The 18,602-nt window shown below is 40.8% G+C and overlaps 2 protein-coding genes across 2 annotated transcripts in view; both read right to left on the bottom strand.

Moving 5' to 3' along the window:
* igbp1 (immunoglobulin (CD79A) binding protein 1) overlaps positions 1–3,935 on the bottom strand; it is an 11,699-nt gene extending 7,764 nt beyond the window's left edge. Inside the window, exon 1 of the mRNA XM_050042753.1 lies at positions 3,445–3,935. Within this exon, the coding sequence (XP_049898710.1) occupies positions 3,445–3,903 (459 nt within the window). The 5' untranslated portion in view covers positions 3,904–3,935. The remainder of the gene's footprint in view (positions 1–3,444) is intronic.
* Positions 3,936–4,102: 167 nt separating this feature from the next.
* Positions 4,103–17,813, bottom strand: LOC126388816 (magnesium transporter protein 1-like). The gene is made up of 10 exons (XM_050042108.1): positions 17,660–17,813; positions 15,639–15,808; positions 15,440–15,557; positions 11,587–11,727; positions 11,307–11,447; positions 8,988–9,077; positions 8,823–8,886; positions 8,361–8,435; positions 6,945–7,035; positions 4,103–6,842 (listed from the first exon to the last, which is right to left on the bottom strand). Exons 1-10 carry the CDS (start codon positions 17,738–17,740, stop codon positions 6,827–6,829), a joined length of 987 nt encoding a protein of 328 aa, XP_049898065.1. The 5' UTR covers positions 17,741–17,813; the 3' UTR covers positions 4,103–6,826.
* Between the last annotated feature and the right edge of the window lie 789 nt (positions 17,814–18,602).

Below are 18,602 nucleotides of genomic sequence, written 5' to 3' on the forward strand. Positions count from 1 at the left end.
CTTTGTTAATTGATAGCCGCTTAAATTAAACAATTTTTATAGGGCAAGTAAAAACTGACTTCAGGCAAGTAGATCTCTGACCAACTTGCCCGACCGGGCAAGTGAAAAAAAACCTTAGCGTTGAACCCTGCAGGTTAAGTCATCCCCTGCCTTACAAACCATTTACATATCTTAAGTTTTGTCAGTGCCTTAGCAACTAAGTTCCACCCATGTTGTTTTAAGATAGAAGTCTGATACAGATTCTTTTGTACTGAGGCTGCTGCTTGACAATATTTTGCACAATGTCCAGTATCTTTAAATATGACCACAGTAAGTATTCATGGTTATTTATTTCAGAGAGTTGTATTCTGGTCAGAGTGGAAAAGCCTCTGAGGTAGCATTTTACATGGGGTATCTACTCACAGACTCCACGAAATATGTGAACAACAATGAGTGTCGCGCACAATAATCCATCATTTTATCCTGTGTAGTGTGTCATAGTAGATGACAACCAAATCTGGGACGCCTCCTGATGTCCCAACAGAAAGTCTAGCATATTTGATTTCTCTTTTTGGTCTCCTGTCACAGCTATCACTTTGACCAATAAAAACACACCACTGCTGCTGTGGACAACTGTATGGCAACAACACCCATTAAAAAAGGAAAAATGATGGCATGAAACAGCAGAGGCACTTTAGCAACCCTGTGAGCACTGCCATTAGCATTAAGCCAGCAAAAAATGTTATTTCTTTATAATAGAGAATAGGGATGGGAATTGATAGGATTTTATTTATCAATTCCATTATGGCTTCTGCTTATCGATCCGATTCTTTATCGATTCCCCTATTGATTCCTCCTGTGAATTTTCTGTGTAGAAAAAGTAGACCTTACAGGTGTGTCTGTTCTAAACAAGAGATAAGTGCTTGTCTAAGTAAACAAATATGAAATTGGTCCACCGCTATCATCTAAAATGGAACAAATGAAAGAATATTTGTACAGCATTTGTTTTCATCTACATCAAATAATGTTACAGAATCTGTCATTGAATGCGTTGTGCTATCGTTAACATGGGACAGGACATACGTACTGTCACTGGCACTGCTCTGCTGAGACTTTGCTGCAGCTGCCATGCGACGACAAATGCTTCAGCATGTTGGTGGTAGGGCTGCACGATATTGGGAAAAATTGCCCTCAGCGATATATATTGCAATTTATATATATATATTTTTTTTAAGGATGCATTATTTTCCACCAGATGATTTCAGTAGCTCTACTTGGTGAGAATTAATCATTCTGGAATTATTGGGCTGATACTACTTTGAATGCAACAGCATAAACTGTGCTGAAAAAAGGCACTTGTTCAGTGAAACCACCATCTCTTTCAGTGTTTCCCCTATATGCAATTTCTTTTTAAAAAAAAATTCGTCTTAGCTCTTTAGAAACTACGGTTATATTATTTGGTGCTGTGAACGATTCATATCCAGGTCAGTTCACACACTTGTGAGTAAAGCGTATAAGAGGAGAGGAGAGGGCTCCGTCTTATCTCTTCATAAACTAAAGTTACATTATTTTGCAAGACAGACGCTTCATATAATAACATAACATTATACTATTTATCGTGTTATACGGTGAAACGTTTCACCTTATAATGTGATGACTTATATTGTTTACACGACGGCATGTCATTTCTGTCTCTATATGACACACAGACACGTGTGCGCGCACACACACACACACACACACACACACACAGACACAGGTGAGCACACTAGAGCACGGCTCTGGCCACATTTTCCCAAGTCCGAGACATCTATAACTGAGCCCGGCCTCAACCAGCAGGACGGCACTGTACACACAGTCTATGGAGTGGAGCCTGTGCTGCGTTCAGGCGTTGTCACATATATAACAAATTCCAGCACTTGAATAGGCCGTTTATTCTTTATTCCACTAAATTAGACATCTTTGTTGGTCAGTCATTAAAACGGAAGTGAGTTTTACATGCATCACTCGGCAATTTAAACGTGCATGCTTAATTTAATTAAGGCAAGCCACATGTCGCAAGCCCCACGATGTAAATATTGCACACGTGTGCAGCGCGATGGCGATGCTTAAAAGATATGTCGTTCAGGCCTAGTTGGTGGTGTTTCCACCCTTGCATGTAATTACGGTGCTGCAAATTGCACGTTGCGCTGTTAGTCTTTTTTGGTGAAGTGAAGCCTCGATTTCCACTGCTTCTGTCTCTCTGCCATTACGTCTTCTTTGTTGTTGAACGTGCTGCTGACTGACGAGCGTGATGTGCGTCATCAACATAAAAATTCGGCGTAATGAAAAGAATCGATAAGGGAATCGTTAAGCATAAAGGCTAATGATGACGATGAATTGAACCAGTTGGAACCGGTTCTTAACAGGAACCGGTTCTCGATTCCCATCCCTAATGGAGAAGGATATTAAGGAATAAAATTCACAAATAGTGGCGGGGCTCTTACTTACCACAACTGTAGAGGATACCGGCTTCATTTATAACAAACTACATTAGAGCAGAACTTTATTTGTCATTTCCTCTGTATATTTCAATTTTTGATCAGCTCCCATATACCCTGTTAAATTTAATATATAGTGCCATCACTTCATTTCAAACTCCTTACTTCCTGTATCCCTTTAAGATTAAAAGCCCCTTATCATTTTGGTTAAAAGAAACTAGGGATGGGCATCAATTTTCGATTATCGATGATTGATTGTTAAGGATTTTGATCGATCACAAATAATTTTGCTTGACAGTCGCAGTGTTTCCCCTACAATGCTACAGGCCCAGCGAGCCGCCATGCCTACGAGACCCCCTGCTGGACGTATGCCAGGTAAAAAATCATAAACAGACTGAGGCTCTCATCGGTGTCCAAAGCCTCGGCAGCTTCCCTTGAGGCCTCTGAAAACACTACCCCCATTGAAAGATGGAGGTTTCGCTGAAAACTTAAGCCTGTAACTCCTGGCAACGGTTGCAAACACCCAGGGGTGAACTGCGCACGCGTGCCATTCTTCCTCTTTGACAGCGAGAGGGCCTGGGGGGTTGAAGCTCAAAACTGGGGCAGCTGCGCTGAACCCGGCATTAGGTATGCAAAGGCATCTTGTGGGCCGGATTGGACCCTTTGGCGGGCCACTTCTGGCCCCTGGGCTTCATGTTTGACACCCCTGCCTCAGCGTGTCCTGTGGAATATGGGTGAATGATACTGTTGGTAACTGAGGTTACTGCTGCTCCTACAACTTATTAATACTTAACTGTTTTTTAACGGATACTGATGCTTCGTCTACAATGACTCACTCTGCTGATTCTACATTCTGAAACACCGTGATGTATTTATTTTAATTTTTTCGTACCGTTCAGATTTTTGCACAAAACGTGACACCTGCAAGTGATCAAATTGTGTATTTGAACATCATTTGTGCTAACGTTAGTGTTTAGTCACTTACCTTGGCTGTCGAGTATCCACTCTCTGATGCTTCTTCAGGACTATTTTCATTCGTCACATTGGGCAATTTAAACTGTGATATGTCATATTCTTTACATCTCCTTAAAAAATCCATAAAGTAAACCCGGGCTGTTTGGACTATCTCCAGTCGTTTGTTTTGGCCGGTCTGCTTCGTGGTCAGAGCTCCTAACAGAGCAGGCAGCAGCAGGTACCTCAGGTCCGCCGTGGCGATCTCCTCCAGCTCCTCATTGCGGCTGAACAGATCGAGCTGAGCCACCATTCCAGACGCTTCTTCTAACATTTTGATACCGCGTTTAACTCTCACCTGGATACTGGTAGAGCCGAGCGGTTCGTTTGTACTGTCTACATCTTCAAATATTTTCCACCCACGATCAAGCAAGTCACACAATTTCGGAGGTCCTGCGTCTGACACATCGTTGGTGTTTTCACATTCCGCCATCTTGTCATATGTTCCGGGTTCTTCTTCTTCGTCATCTGTTTATGGCGGCACACTGCTTCAAGTGATATTACTGCCCACCATAGATCAAACACTGAAACATCACGCGAAGGTCCTTTTTTTTTTCAAACCATACAACACGTTAAGTGTACCTCATGTACTTGCTACATTAAAAATGAAAGAAAGAGGACGCGATGAACACTTTAAGGCAGTAAAGGCACTTTAATATTAGAAATAGTCACTGCAGATCAAATATTCTCTCCTGGTACAAACTTATAAAGCAAACAAAAACATTTAAAGCACTTTGATTTACACAACAGAAAAATGTACACTTCTGGTGAAGCATCCTAACGCTTAAGTTTGCATATTTTTCATACTGAAAAATCCCATGTTGCTCTGAGGTTAAGGCCATCCTTACTTCTTAATACAGAACAAAATCTTGTTTTAATAACTGGAAGTGTAAATAGGCCTTCATTTGGACCCTGTTAACATGTTACTCTGTTAGACCCTACAATGACCATCACTGAGTGGGAGTACTGATGAATAACTGAACTGGTTCCATTAATTGCCCTAAGATTTATTAGGGTCACTTTAAAATGAATCACTGAAATATTCTGTTATTCATTCATTATTCAGTTCATTAGGCATGTCATCAGAGCCCCAAGTGGCTCAGCAGTGTAAAGGCACATAGCTAATAGAGTAGCAGAGTGGGTGAAGCTGCAGGTTCTGCAAGAATTTCAACAAGTTGTGAGACAGTAATTATATGCACATCACATAGATGCAAGGCTATCAAAAAACAGCATACATGAAGGAAAAAGTTTGCTCACGACAATGTTTTGATCTTACTTGGATCTCCATAAAGTCAGATTGAAATGTTGTCATGGGTAACTTTGGTGGCATGGATTAAGTATTCAGGTGTTACTTTTTTCTGCAAGGATTTTACCCAGAAAAAAATCTGCATTTCAAACCTTTTTTTTTTTTAATGATAATCTTATTAATCAGCACAGAAACAAAGGACTGCTTGATAATATGACATTTAAATGGCTATGTTAAGACCATTGGTTAATAGTATTTCTACTTTGTAGAAAGTGGCCATTGCTATTTGAAGAGTGCCAGAGAGGAGCACAAAGATCAACTACAGAAACCTTAACAGTGAACACTGTCGTTGTAAACCAGAATGGTCAAGGCTGGATCACAAACCTGGCAAAGCAGCAAGTGCTCCAATATTTGCAGACTGTTTCTATGCTGTGTAATGTGCTGCAGCTGATCAACTAATTAGCTATCTAGCCATCAAACAGGACATTCCCCCAAATTAATATTTGTTTGGTGACATGTTCCACAAGCTGAGGTAAGTTAGATTAGAAAGAGAATTTAGCAGGAGAGCTGATGTGGTTGTTGTGTTGTGCAACAAGCTACTGACTGGCATACTGATAGCACCCTGACATTACTGCTCTCCAAAAAATATAGTTTAAAATTAGGCTATTTGATTGGCTGTATGGACACAAGTGTTCCATCTACATACGCAGAAAGGTAACTGTACTGTGTAAGATTACTACAAAAATGGCAGGGCCATCATGAAACCAAAACATTCAAAAGTACATTTCTTCCCATTGTTTTTTTTTAATTACTTCATCTCAAAGGAGGACACAGGACAGGTGGTTTACAGAGCAGAAATGTATGCAGTTGGATTTGACACATTCACCTGTATAAAATTTGATGCCAGTATGTTTTATTTTTCTGAATTGTTTTTAATCAAATTACCACAGAGCACATTTTGGTTCACACTGCACAGACTGTAAAGAGCAATGAGGGATAAAGAGCAGCTCACTTTTCACAGTGACTCCAACCATGCACACAATAGTTGCTTAATTCATGAATCATAATATGAAGTGGATTTACCCGCTTTGTGATCTGAAATGCTTTACAGCTTCTTGGGATTTTTATATTCGCTTTGATTCTAAGCTGTTTTGATTTGTGTTAGTGCTTGCAAGAGAAAAATTAAACCATGTCCCATTTTATTACTCAGCTGTATCGCATTGTAACTAAGAAAGGAACTGATACCCAACTATATACTTAGAAGGGGTCCTAAAAAGCCTCTTTAATTGGTATATTTCACTAATTAATGGCATACCTAGTTATGTAGTCAGAAAACAGCAGCACAGCTTAGCTGAAGATGAAAAAAGTTAAAATGTTTCCTTCCATGTGGTTGTATAATCCCAGGAAATACATATTTAATTGGATCCCTGCAATCAATAATTGCTTCTTAACTCCACCCAACTCTCACCCTTACTTCTAGGGGCACTTTATAAATCTGTTGATAATGTTAATGTTAATCTTGATAACCCTGAATAAATGAGTGACTACTTGGTGTGTGTATTACCAGAGAAAACTGTCCCAATGTTCCCTATATTTAGTACCAAAACGTTTTTCTTGACATTGTTGACATGGCCCGTATAACATGTTAGCGAAGCAACTTATTCCCAGAACCCATGGAATGCCTGAAATAACTGCTCCCACTTTGCTACTCCATATAAAGCATACCCTGGTTGTTGAGCCACACACACAAACACAACAGAGTCCATGGCCTGTTTAAAAAAGAAAGAGACAAACTGAGATATGTGTCCAGGAGGCACTGGACTGCAAAACGATTCCAAAATTCTGATCTAAAAAACACCTTTTGGCACAAGACAAAATGCATACTGGTGATGGTTCTGTTGTTGGCAAATTAATTGCTAGCTGAGTCTTTGTAAAGGCACAGTATGTATTTATGTGTGCTGACACACACACATACACTTTTGGCTCAACAGATTAGAAGACAAACCATGGCATAGCACACAGAAAAGTGGCATTGCCATGCCAAGCAGCACCCTGTTTGTTGACAGCACTTTGAAGAAGTTGGTGTGACGCTGGAGGATGCTGATCAGCTCTAACTCATCAGGAAGCTACAACAGGGACAAGAGAAATTTTAACCAACAGAACACAAGACATCAGCTCAGCCAGTGGCAGCAGGTAAAACAGTGATAAATGTGTCTCTTTGACTCTACCTGTATGGGTACCCATGGTACTTTGCTCTGAAGATGGACAGCAGCCAGCTGAAGAACAGCATCACCAGACCAATACCTGCTACACACATGACTGACAGACAGACACACAGTCAGTTTTGCTGTAAAGTATATATGTGTTCTTGTGTGGATGAATGGATGTGTGTGCTTGTCCATTCATATTCAGCAAGGACATCATCAGCAAATAATTCTAACTACTTTGAAATTTCAACATCAGTAATAAAATGTAAGAAATCCCCACAAAGCTGAAACATATACAGGTCTATTTCCAAGTAACCCAAACATTCTCATAATAGCTAGATTTACCAAAAGCTCCTCAAAGAAAAAAAAGCCACAGTAGGTTCACTGTACCTTTGGAACCCATACTTCCCCTTTAACATCCAGTGTGTAGGATTTAGTGGCATCTAGCTGTGAGGTTGCAGAAGTGAAATATCCTGTGTGCTAGCGTAGGAGACCTACGGTTGCCTACATGACAACACAGAGCTAACACATGTCCCCAGGCTTTATTTTATCTAATTATGGAAATATAACTTGTGACAACATGTGGCTTATATGAATACTTCACCCGCATTAATTAGTCAGGTCCTAAGGGGTTGACTGTTGGAACTGTAACTGTTTTGTTCAAAAATGCTGATCAATTCAATATCTAACCAAATGTCTCCCCTTCTGTTACTATGTTAGGATGTTGAGTAATGGCCAGAAAAGTGTTTTTGCAGAACGTTACTATGTCATAGTGTAGTTGACCTTTGACCGTTTGGATATTGAATGTCATCACTTCATCATTTTATCCTATAAGCATTTGTCATAAGTTTTTCCATAAGTAGTGTATAAATTCTTGAGTTATGGCCAAAAACATGTCTTGTGAGGTCACAGTGACCTTTGACCACCAAATTCGTATCAGTTCATTCTTGAGTCCTAGAGGACATTTGTGCTGAATTTGAGAAAAAATCCCTCAAGGACTTCTTGATATAGCATTCATGAGAATGAGACAGGCAAGGTCACAGTAACCTTGACCTTTAAACTTCCAACGTAAACGTTCGTGACAAATTTGAAATGATGGTCCTCCCTGGGTGTCCTTGTTGTGGGTCTTGAGACAGCTGAAGAGGCCAATTCTGGAGCCACAAACTTTCTTGCAGTGTGGGCATGGATGTTGGGGTGCTGGCGTTGGGATGTGTGGGGGCCTGCTTGGTGGAGAGCCTCTCCGTCCTTTGCTGCTGCTTGATTCTATATGTATGTATGTATGTGTGTGTGTGTGTGTGTGTGTGTGTGTGTGTGTGTGTGTGTGTGTGTGTATATGATCACTAAACATTTAGATAATTTGATAGACAAATGATCTAGAGCGTATACAAAAAGGCCAAGCAAAACAGACATAATCAGTGTGTGTCTGTATACACATACTCTTCCTCTTTCCAATGTCCATGTCAGAGGTGGCAGCTTCACACAGCAGCACTATTCCCATGGTGACAGCAGCATCTGACAGTAAGGTCAAGGATTAGACCAGAAATGCGTGTGATGACATTAGTCTACTCACACCTATTGCTACAATGTAGCCCCCCTGGGCACCACAAGGTTGGGCATGTGGTGGTGTTGGGGGTAAGAAAGGTGGGCCTCAGCCCTGTTAAATCCACTGTGAAACTGACCAAGTGCTTTAGAAACAGCAACATAACATAGCTAGAAGGGTTAGAAAATGCAACAGGATCAAAGGTGACACTCTGGGTGCAATCCACTAAGGAATAGTTCTCTTTGAGCTTGATTTTATCTGTAAATTAAAAGAGAAAGAGATCGGGTAGTTGGTTTAGTCCTAATTATTAAATGTGTACTGACTGTAACAGTGTCAGTATGCATACAGCTTAAGGATACTGAAGAGTAGGACGATGTGTGTCTCAGCCACAAACTGGGCCTGACTGCTACCATGGATGTAACTCTGAAAACACACATACACAGTTATATAATATTCTGATGGTTTGTTCACATATTACATTTTTAATTCAGCATATACTGTAAACAGTGATTTTTCTGTCTTACAACTTGTCCGGTGCTGGGGTTCTTGTGTGCATAAGGTGGTCCTCTAATGTGGTTCCACATCTGGCCTGAAGTCATTATCAGAACAAAGCACTGAAACACAGAAGAACAAACAGCAACAACAAAGACATTAAAAAGATCAGAATATATTCAATAGAATCTGTGGTGAGAAACTTTATTGTTTCCTCTACACTAAGGGTACTTTCACACCTAGCCTGTTTGATTCGGTTAAAATGAACTCGTCAGTTTGTGCAGTTAGTTCTATTTGTTTGGGCTGGTGTGAAAGCTGTCAACTGAACCCTGGTGCGGAACAAACAACCAAACTGAGACCGCAGGAAAAGGTGGGTCTCTGTCTTCCTCCTAACAGATTCTGGTGTGGTTTGTTTGTGGTGTGAAAGAAAACAAACCAACCACAGGATTTTATGGTAGCAAATATGTGATTTTAGCATGATTTCAACAGCTAGACCACTGACAAATCCTCCTGCTGATCCTGAAATCTCAACAGCTAGACCACTGACAAATCCTCCTGCTGATCCTGAAATCTGTCTGTGTTCTCATAACTGATCCTGATAAAGGCCATGTATATCCCATAACCTATCTATGCTAACATATACTTGTAACCATGGTAACACATATGCACGTCAGGGAGAGTATTTTCCCAGTTGTTCAAACTTTCCATTAAAAAGTGTGTGACAGTGATCCCACAGTATGTCAGTCAGCGGAAATTGATTTCCCCACGTGGGTCCTGATGATGCAGGATGACACATGCCAAAACTGTCCAATCAACAAGTTACCTGTCAGTCGGTAAAACTTCATGTTTACCCCTTTTGGTTCATTTGCAAACACAAAGTGTGAACAGGAAGCGAACCAAAACTAAAATGCAACAGCGTGTCATTTTTTTCCCCTCTAGTGCGGACCAAATAAACCCAACTACAGGTGCGGAAGCACCCTAGGAGACACTTTCATTTCCATTAACAGTTCGGTTTTTTTTCCAGTTAAGACTCATTAATAGGGTTGTCAAAAGTATCGATACCCTGAAAAGTATCGATACTCAAACGCTGTATCCATATACAATACTAATTTACAAAAGTATCGATACTAACAGTGCACGCCACCTCAGCGCCTGTCGGGTGCGCGCGACGGGTCCGACAGACATGCGCTGTGCAGGCAGCGTCTGGCAGGCACAGAGCCCTCGCTGCAACCCGGCTTGTTGTCGTCGCTGTCTATGCATGCACACATTTCTGTTGCTGTAATATGGCCAGCCGGCTGCAAGAGGATCAGAGCAGCCAGTTTTGGTCAAAAATGATAAAGGAGAAAGCGCTCTTTGGAAATATTTAGTGAAGTGAACACAGCACGCTGCAGACAGCAGGTACAGCCCCTCCCCTCACTAGCAGCTGAGCAGCTGGTGTCGCCAGCATCAAACTAAATATAACTTCTAACGTTAATGTGGGAGCTAAGCAGAAAACTTTATCAGTCATGCCCGTCTGTAACATTAATAGACAATGTTAGTTTAACAGGACAACACAATTATGTGTGTCTGAAAAGTTATGTTAACTGTAAAGTCACAGATTGAAGCTGAAAAAACGTTTGGTTTCTCCCGTAACCCCTGGTTCTCTGATCACATAGTGAGGTAGAAACAGGAGCATCCTGAGCCTAAACTACCAACTCTATTTGATCAGCAATGAAAATATGGTGCCAATTCACCAGAAGCACAGAAAATAAACAGGGCTGTAGATATTTTATAGGCCTAGCCCCTGCTTTGCTGTGGTCAAAACAAACTGCTTTGTTTCCAATTTTAGCTTTGTCATCAATATTTTTACCATCATGGTCGTGAAGTTCACCTGTTTATACACACCCCGGAGTAGAAGACTGCTTTGGGATTGGGGTCTCTCGTGACCCCATACAAATCTTGCGGATCTAGTGGAAAGTTTAAACTTTGCTTTGTGGTCAAAAAAATATACTGCAGGAATTTTGTGGGATTAAAGTTGTAGAAATTAGATCCTTTTTGTGTGAGTCAATTATCATACTGGCTTGAAATAACTAAAGGTTTATTAAGAATAAATATCTGAGCATGTTCACTGGTGTTGCCATGGATACACCTACAACGTACAGTGGCTGATAATGACCAAACAGGACAAATGATTAACAAAAATGAAATCAATGTGTTATGTTTAAATGCAGAGGAGGAAAATGTAAGTTTGCTTCGTTATTATTCCCAGGTAGCATTAGAGGACTGCATTGAATTTGGGATCCCCCAGGCCCCAATCCAATATGCATTTATCTATGCTGGGATGTATGTGTGTGTGTGTTGGCCGTTGTTACCAGTGCAGAGAAGGCCCAGACGTTCTTGTTAAAGAGAAACTCTAAATTGTGTCGTCGCAGATATGCCAGTCCCCCAATCACAGCCAGGAGGAAGCCCAGCAGGAGAGGCCCTGCGTAGTTAGGAGGACGAATGACACGGATCTGAAAAACAGACAGACATGACCATAGCAGAGGCTTTCATCATCCTAGTGTTTGAGTGTGTCTGTTAGGTTCTGAGTTGTGGTTTACTGGTTTATTTCATCATAGCAATGGATAACATGATGATATGTTGTGCAGTTACCTGTACATCAGTCCTGTCTGCCACCCATCGAGCCAGCTGCTCAGCTGCAAAGCCTCGAACCTGCAGCTCATAGGTATCCGACCTCCGAGGTTTCCCTTTGGGTGGGAAGTGGAGAAAGGTCGGAGCAGAGTTCATACTGAGCTAAAACACACAAACACAAAAACAGTCTCAACATTCATTGTGTGAAGCAGTGAGTTCAGCAAGAAAAATAATTACTTTATCAACCCCAGGGGGGAAAAACTTTTTTCACTCCTTGTTGTTTGACTGACTTAAGGAAGGATGGACACAGACACGGACACTCAAGAGCATTTCAGCAGTGCCCACAAGGTGAACTGGCACCTCTACAGATACCAGTCTACATTAGTGATGTCATGACGCCAAAATTATGACTTCAATACAATACCTGCAAAAATATCTCCATACTTATAAAGAAAATATAATGTGAAATAATGTGACTTAACAGAAAACTAGAAAATGTGGCCAGTAGAGCGCAGACCTCACAAAGGAGATGTATTGAGTCATTTGTGTTCAGTCTACTTGATTAGACAGATTGTAATTTATGTGCTGTGAAGACATCTGTTGTTTTTAATACCTGTAGGTGTGTTTTTGACTATGCCCATTATTAAGTGGCCTATTGTAAATAGTAAGATCATGGTCATTGTGTTATTTTAGGCTTTACATGGTATGCAGTTATCTGATGTCCCCTATACTTGAGTTTATGTCATTTCTTTGATAGTTAACTGTATATCTGTAACCAGACATCACTTATTAAACAGCATTTTTAAGACTCAGAACACCAAAAAATGTAAATGCCACGATTACCATTTCCTGCACTGATTGAATATAAACTGGTCCTTTGTAACTGGTGCCCCCGCTCTGCATACTTGTTACATCCTGATTTTTATCAGCTTGCAGGTTCTGGTAAAGTTAATGTTACCAGTGTGAATGATGCATTTGCATATAGAGATGTTTGTCATATCCAGATGTAGCGCTAATTAAATTGAGTTTTCAGAGAAGGAAAAAAAGCACATTCATGTGCTTTTCCATCCGCTACGGTAACGTAAATACTAGGAGTTAATTCTTCAAGATTAGCAGAGGGTGGTGCTAATTCTCTGGTCAGCAGCCACTTCAGAAGAAGAGAGCACAATAAGATGATGTAATTAAAAGAGCACCTTGTTGCATTTATCAATACACCAACTTTTCCACCTCCCCAAGCCTTAAAAATCTTTTGTGCTATTTTGAAATTTTTTACAGATTTTTGGCATTTCCACTCAGGGGTTTTTACGTGCAAATTGAAAATGCACAAATAAACAGGTGAGTTAGCTAAAAATACAAAGCCAAATTATACAGTTCACTGTCCTTAACTGCCTCATCAAACTCTTGTGGTGAAAAACATTTGCTTGTCATGAAATATATCACACCTGTTTGACTTCTATTTGAGGGCATGGGCATGATGACAGTATAGCCCCTTTTCCACCAACATTTCAAGGAACTTTTATTACCAGGAATTTATTTACCTGGGTAAAAGAATTCCTGGTAATCTGTGTGGTTTGCGTTTCCACCTCATCTCAAGTTCCGGAAAATTTATTTATATTAGCGTGATGACGTAGATGATTCAGCATGTGTCCTGTATTTGGCTCCGCCAGGTTGGCTGGTTACAAGTGTCAAACTAAGTTAGTCTACATACAGACAGCTGTCATTTGAGCTCATTAGTAACAATTCACTAACAGGCGAACTAGCCTGCTGTCCTTGTGTAAGATTTAACATTAGTGACAGCGGATGAGAGACTGGATGGAGCATACTGAGTATCGCTGTCTACATGTGTACATGTTCATGCTTGCTGAACACATGTATGGATAAAGTATTGGCTTCTTACTAGGGCTAATGTCACTTACAGTAACAAGTGTAACTGCCGTCAGCTCAAGTCATTTTCAAGTTATCTTCACTTCGTTTCCACCGCGGTCGCTCGGCTGTTCACCGGTTACCGTGTCGCATCAGTGTGTGTATGTGTGTGTATGTGGAGGCGTTCAACGCCGGCACAAAAGAACCGATACCGTGAGTGCTTATCAATACTACGGTCTTTAATAGTTTAGCTCCGCGGCTAATTTAGTACCGGGTTTCGGTACCCATCCTTAATCAAAACAGAAACTAAGTGAAGCTTGTGGAAATGAAATAAAGCTTGCAGCGGCTGCCCGTACCAGGAAGTGTGGAACGCTGCAAGTGTTTGTTACACCAATCAGTGTTCTTTGGCAAACAGCCCCGCCCCTCAAGAATCCCAGGTAATCTGAAAAGTCCTACCCTCCTACTAGGTACTTTGTCCAGGGTAAATTTGGGGTTGAGGGAAAGTTTTTTACCCAGATAATTTTGGTGGAAATGTGTGGAGGTTTATCAAAATTCCGGGTAATTGATAGAAGTTCCTGCGGTGGAAAAGGGGCTTATGTTATCTATCACATTCTACCGCTAATGTGTCGTGTTTTTATTCTTTGAGCAGGTTGGCATGTCTGCCGATGAGATGCTTTGCTGAGTTGGACATGTAAGCTCACTGAGTCTGCATCGGTTTATAACATCTTATACAGACTGCCTTTATGGTGTCCTTGGACTTGCCCTGACTACTGGCTATGTGAGCAAAAATATTTTGCTTCACACCCCACAAGTACTTTATCAAAGCCATTTATCAAATCAGAATTCTTGTAAATCCCTTATTAATTGTGATCTAACAGGTTCAGCTCAATGTTTTAAAGTCACTCAATATGTTTATTAAGACTTTGTGACTCTTTGCTTTAAGAGTAAAGTGATAACTCTTTAGTGTCAGACTCCTAGTGTCCACTCTCCTCCTAGCAAAATTAGACTCACAAGTCAGTCTTCAGACGCTTTGCTTAACTAAAGACTGATGTCTTTCTCCCTGATTTTGTAGTAAATCTGCAGGGCGGTCCTTCGGTGGCTCGCTCAACTCTTGTGCTCGTAAACATAGTCCGACTGCGTTAAAAGTTTTAAACAAAGTTGCTGTAAGTCCTTCATTTCCACAATCTTTTGGACTGAGCACACGTTTGATGAAACGGAGTTAAATCTCTTGGCATCCATTTTCAAGCTTTCTGTGTGTTTGTTTCCTTGCGGACGAGAAAAAGGGGGAGCGCACATTTCCGGGAGGGCGTGTCCTTTTAAAAAATGCAAGAGGCGTTGCTTTGTTGCCGGCCGTTTTCGCCGGTGTGTTAAACACACTTTAGAAAGGAGTGTCCCCAGACTATCAGAAGGCGGAGATCTCTGATTGTCTGGTGGCGAGACTAAGCAAAATAGTCTCCTAAGCAGCAGGGAGTTCGATGGAGGGACCGCTGGTCGGCGAGCTAATTCTTTTCTCATTTGTGGTCTGATAAACAGAGAGAAGGGAGACAGAGCGGGGTGAGGAGCCGAGCAAATTGATGCACTCAGCGCAGCTCTATAACTGAATTAGATTTTACCCATTTTAAATACAACTGCAATGGAACTAGGGCTGGGCGACATGGCTTAAAAATAATAATGCGATATTTTTTAGGCTATATTGCGATACACAATATATATATATTGATATTTTGAAATCTCCTCCAAAGTACTGTAGACTACTAAAATACAAAATTATTAAATGTTAGATTAAACTTCAATATATCGCCAGTGCAGAGGCATGAAAACAGAACTGTTATTTTAAGGTCTACAATTTGCTGTGAAGGACTGAAGGTGTGCAGGGTTTCAGTAAGACTTTCAGCCCTCAGTGACACATATATTCTGTTCTTTTTTAGTGTGTATTAATGAATAGATGGCAGACACACTGTTACAAAACATAGGCATAACTCCAGTCTTGGAGATCAAGAAGTTGTCTCACCATCTGAAAGACGTCTGATCCTTCATCAAAATCCACAGATGCAAAGAAGACTTTGTTAGTAAAGGCCGAGGAATAACGCCAAGAGTTAGCCAGCACCTGGAACTCCTCATCAGCTTGTCTGTAATAAAAAGAAGCATTTACATTCATAGATAAGACCTAAACTAACAGCAGTGCCTCTTCCTGTTGCTCCGATTCTTACCTGCAGACCCCACACTGTCTCTGTGGCTGCAGCGCCGTGAACATGATGACCACTGAGTAGTTCCTGGGAGGAGCCTTGACAAAACGACGAAACTTGTCTCCATTCATTCTGATGACCGAACGCTTGGAGGCCCACTCCATCATCTGGGTCACCTTTTCAGACAACAGAGTCTACACAGGAAAAAGACACAAAGACAACGGCTTATCTTAAGATGCGAAAGCGGGGAAGAAAAGCTAGGAGTCATCCTGAAACTACTGTCTTTATGTAGTGTTTTGGAAAAGGCTGCACATTGCATTCAAGGTAGTGTTCTGCTGCTCTCTCGCGAGAGTTATACAAATTTTGTCTTGGTACATGGTATGAATATGCAGGTGCTTCCAGATCTACTCTATAAGTTGATGCTGGAGTGTGATCTGGCGAAGAAGGAGGTTAGAGTGGGTGTACATCCTGCTCTGCCGACTGAGGGTATAACTATCTCCTGGGAAATGGTCTGTCTGGTAGTGGTCTCTGGGCTTATGTTCCCCCACCACGGTCTACAACAAAGTATCCTCATAAACCAGTAGCAATGAGAGCTACATGTACAAGCTGTCATAAATGTGTGTATGTTATACTAAAATCAAGAATGTTTCATAGTTTGTATGTTTGTATGTTCGTTTTTAAACTTCATTTATATGATTCCTATGGTCTACGACAGTCGAAAAATATTAGTTTAACATGAACAACTCTCTCTAAAATCCAAAAGCTAGGGTAATAAAACTGAAATTGGGGTTGTCACAGGGTGTAAAGTCTGGAGCTGTTCCAAAAACAATAAATGGTGAAAGATGTTGTAGATGAAACTGAGAGCAGCCAGGGTGTTCTGAGTATATGGGGACATCTCCTGTTTCAGAACTGAGAACACTACAATAGAATAGAGCTTATGTGGGTATAAAAAAAAGAAAACAAACATTCTGTGGGTCCAAAAAAATCAGGCTTTTGTTCGTTGTCTATGTGGCAGCGCCATACATTATACCCTTTGACATCACAAGCTTGAGACTTGAGACTTGAAACACAAGGGTTTTTTTGGGGGAGTTTTCACTTATCCGCTGTGAGTGTCCAAAGGACAGAGGGATGTCGTATACTGTAAAGCCCTCTAAGGCAAATTGTTAATTGTAATATTGGGCTTTATAAATAAAATTGATTAATTCATTCATTCATTCTCTGGTTTTTGGCTTTGAGAGAGAGTTGTTCATGTTCTCACATACTGATTGAACTTTCCTGGTTATACCATATTGGAATTATTCATTTAGTTGGTGTTCCCCTTTAACATGGTATTTATGATGCAGACTTACCTGATTTTCTCAATATTAGAGTCTGTGCTCTGACAAAATATCACTCCCTGACAGATGCCCAGCCACATACTCGCCTATTCAAAAAAGTCATGTCATGTACATGTATTGTTGAATTATTAAAAATACTAGGGTTGGGGTATAACTTGGAGGCTGTTCCAATTTTTAACATAAGCAATAAATACAGAAATGTGTTGAATGAAGCTATCTTATTGAAGAGGAAAGCAGCAAAGAAAAGCGGAGCTCTGGCAGGGAGTAAAACAGGAAGTGGCGTTTCCTGAACTAAATGCCACCTGTAGCAGTTTTAGTTTTAGCACGGTTTCTGTCCTCTTGTTGGGTTTAGTTAGCTAACGTTAACTGAACTGTGAATGTTAACAGAAAGCAAGTTTATGTGGGTCCACTCACTGGGTTTCAGCTTGTAGTTTATTTTGTGGCTAGTCCAACACGTTTACAACCACTTCTATGGATTAGTTATCACTGTGACTGAGAGAAGGTCAAATTAATTCATTTGTTGGAGAATAACGTTAGTGATTTACCTCGTTCCATGCAAAACACACACGTTAACGTTAGCTTACTTCTGGTTGCTGTTAGCTTAGCTTCTAAAATTGGCACGGACGATGGACAACTTTGAAAACATCGTGGAAATTCAACCCAAAGTGTATGAACTCTGTCCGCTTTATGTTATTGAAGGCATGTTACCTCTTTTTTCTTCTGTGCGTCAGCAGGGCCATGATAGAAAACAGTAAGGAGAAACAACGAGATTAAAAGTTTCCCAAACATTCTGCAAAACTACTGCCGTTAACACATCTCCTGTCAGCTTCCCATTGGCCACCTCTCAGCCAATCACAGCCAACTGTCGCTCTTCCTCTTCTTCTGATGTTTATTGGCGGTTGGCAAACAGCTTTTACGTACATTGTCGCCACCATCTGAAATGGTGTGCTCCTGCTAATCCTTGTCCTTTGAAGAAATGTATTGCCATGTATATCCTACATGTCCTGAATTCAACAGTGGTATTTCCTTTAGTTCCAGTTTGATGCGTTCTTTCTCCAGTCTGCTTTTGAGAATCTGCCTTTCCTGCTGGTTTTGTGGACAATAAATGGTTACATGCTGGACTGTTTCCTGGATGTTACAATATTCACACATGTCAATATGTATCTCTCCCAATAACCAACTTGGGACAACAGAGAATGGTAGAGTGGGGCTGCGCATTATATCCCCTATCTCAATTCCACTAACTGTGCTCCCTATTGTCCAACTGAAGCTTTTAATATGTCTCTTTTCTTTCTCTTGAAAAGGCTGTAATGCCATCTGAGTGGGGTGACTCTCCTTATGGCCCTTTAAGTTCAGTGTTTCCCATTAATTAACAAAACTATGGCGGCCCGCCATAATTTAATTTGACCCGCCATAGTTTCTAAATAAAAGATTTAGGCTGCCGAAAGTATTGACTTCTCATGATATAAATAATATCTCGAACGCCGTAGCGTTTTGTGTCGATGTGCTCAGGCTGTCAGATCCAGCGCTCGACAGTGCGAGCGTTTCACTCGACTAAAAATACGTGTGTGCGAACTGTAAAAAATATTTAGGGGCACATGTGCGCATAAAAAAAATCAGCCGAAGCAGCCTATATTTTTGTCAATAAAAA

The sequence above is a fragment of the Epinephelus moara genome, chromosome 4 (genome assembly GCF_006386435.1).
Source record: "Epinephelus moara isolate mb chromosome 4, YSFRI_EMoa_1.0, whole genome shotgun sequence".
NCBI classification, from domain to species: Eukaryota; Metazoa; Chordata; class Actinopteri; order Perciformes; family Serranidae; genus Epinephelus; species Epinephelus moara.

Excerpts from the sequence above, each read along its gene's own strand:
- LOC126388816 (XM_050042108.1), bottom strand. The coding sequence starts at position 17,740 with ATGTTTGGGAAACTTTTAATCTCGTTGTTTCTCCTTACTGTTTTCTAT. Across the intron at positions 11,448-11,586 it reads CAGACAGGACTGATGTACAG|ATCCGTGTCATTCGTCCTCC; the intron begins GTAACTGCACAA and ends TCTGTTTTTCAG. Across the intron at positions 8,887-8,987 it reads ACCCCAGCACCGGACAAGTT|AGTTACATCCATGGTAGCAG; the intron begins GTAAGACAGAAA and ends GTGTGTTTTCAG.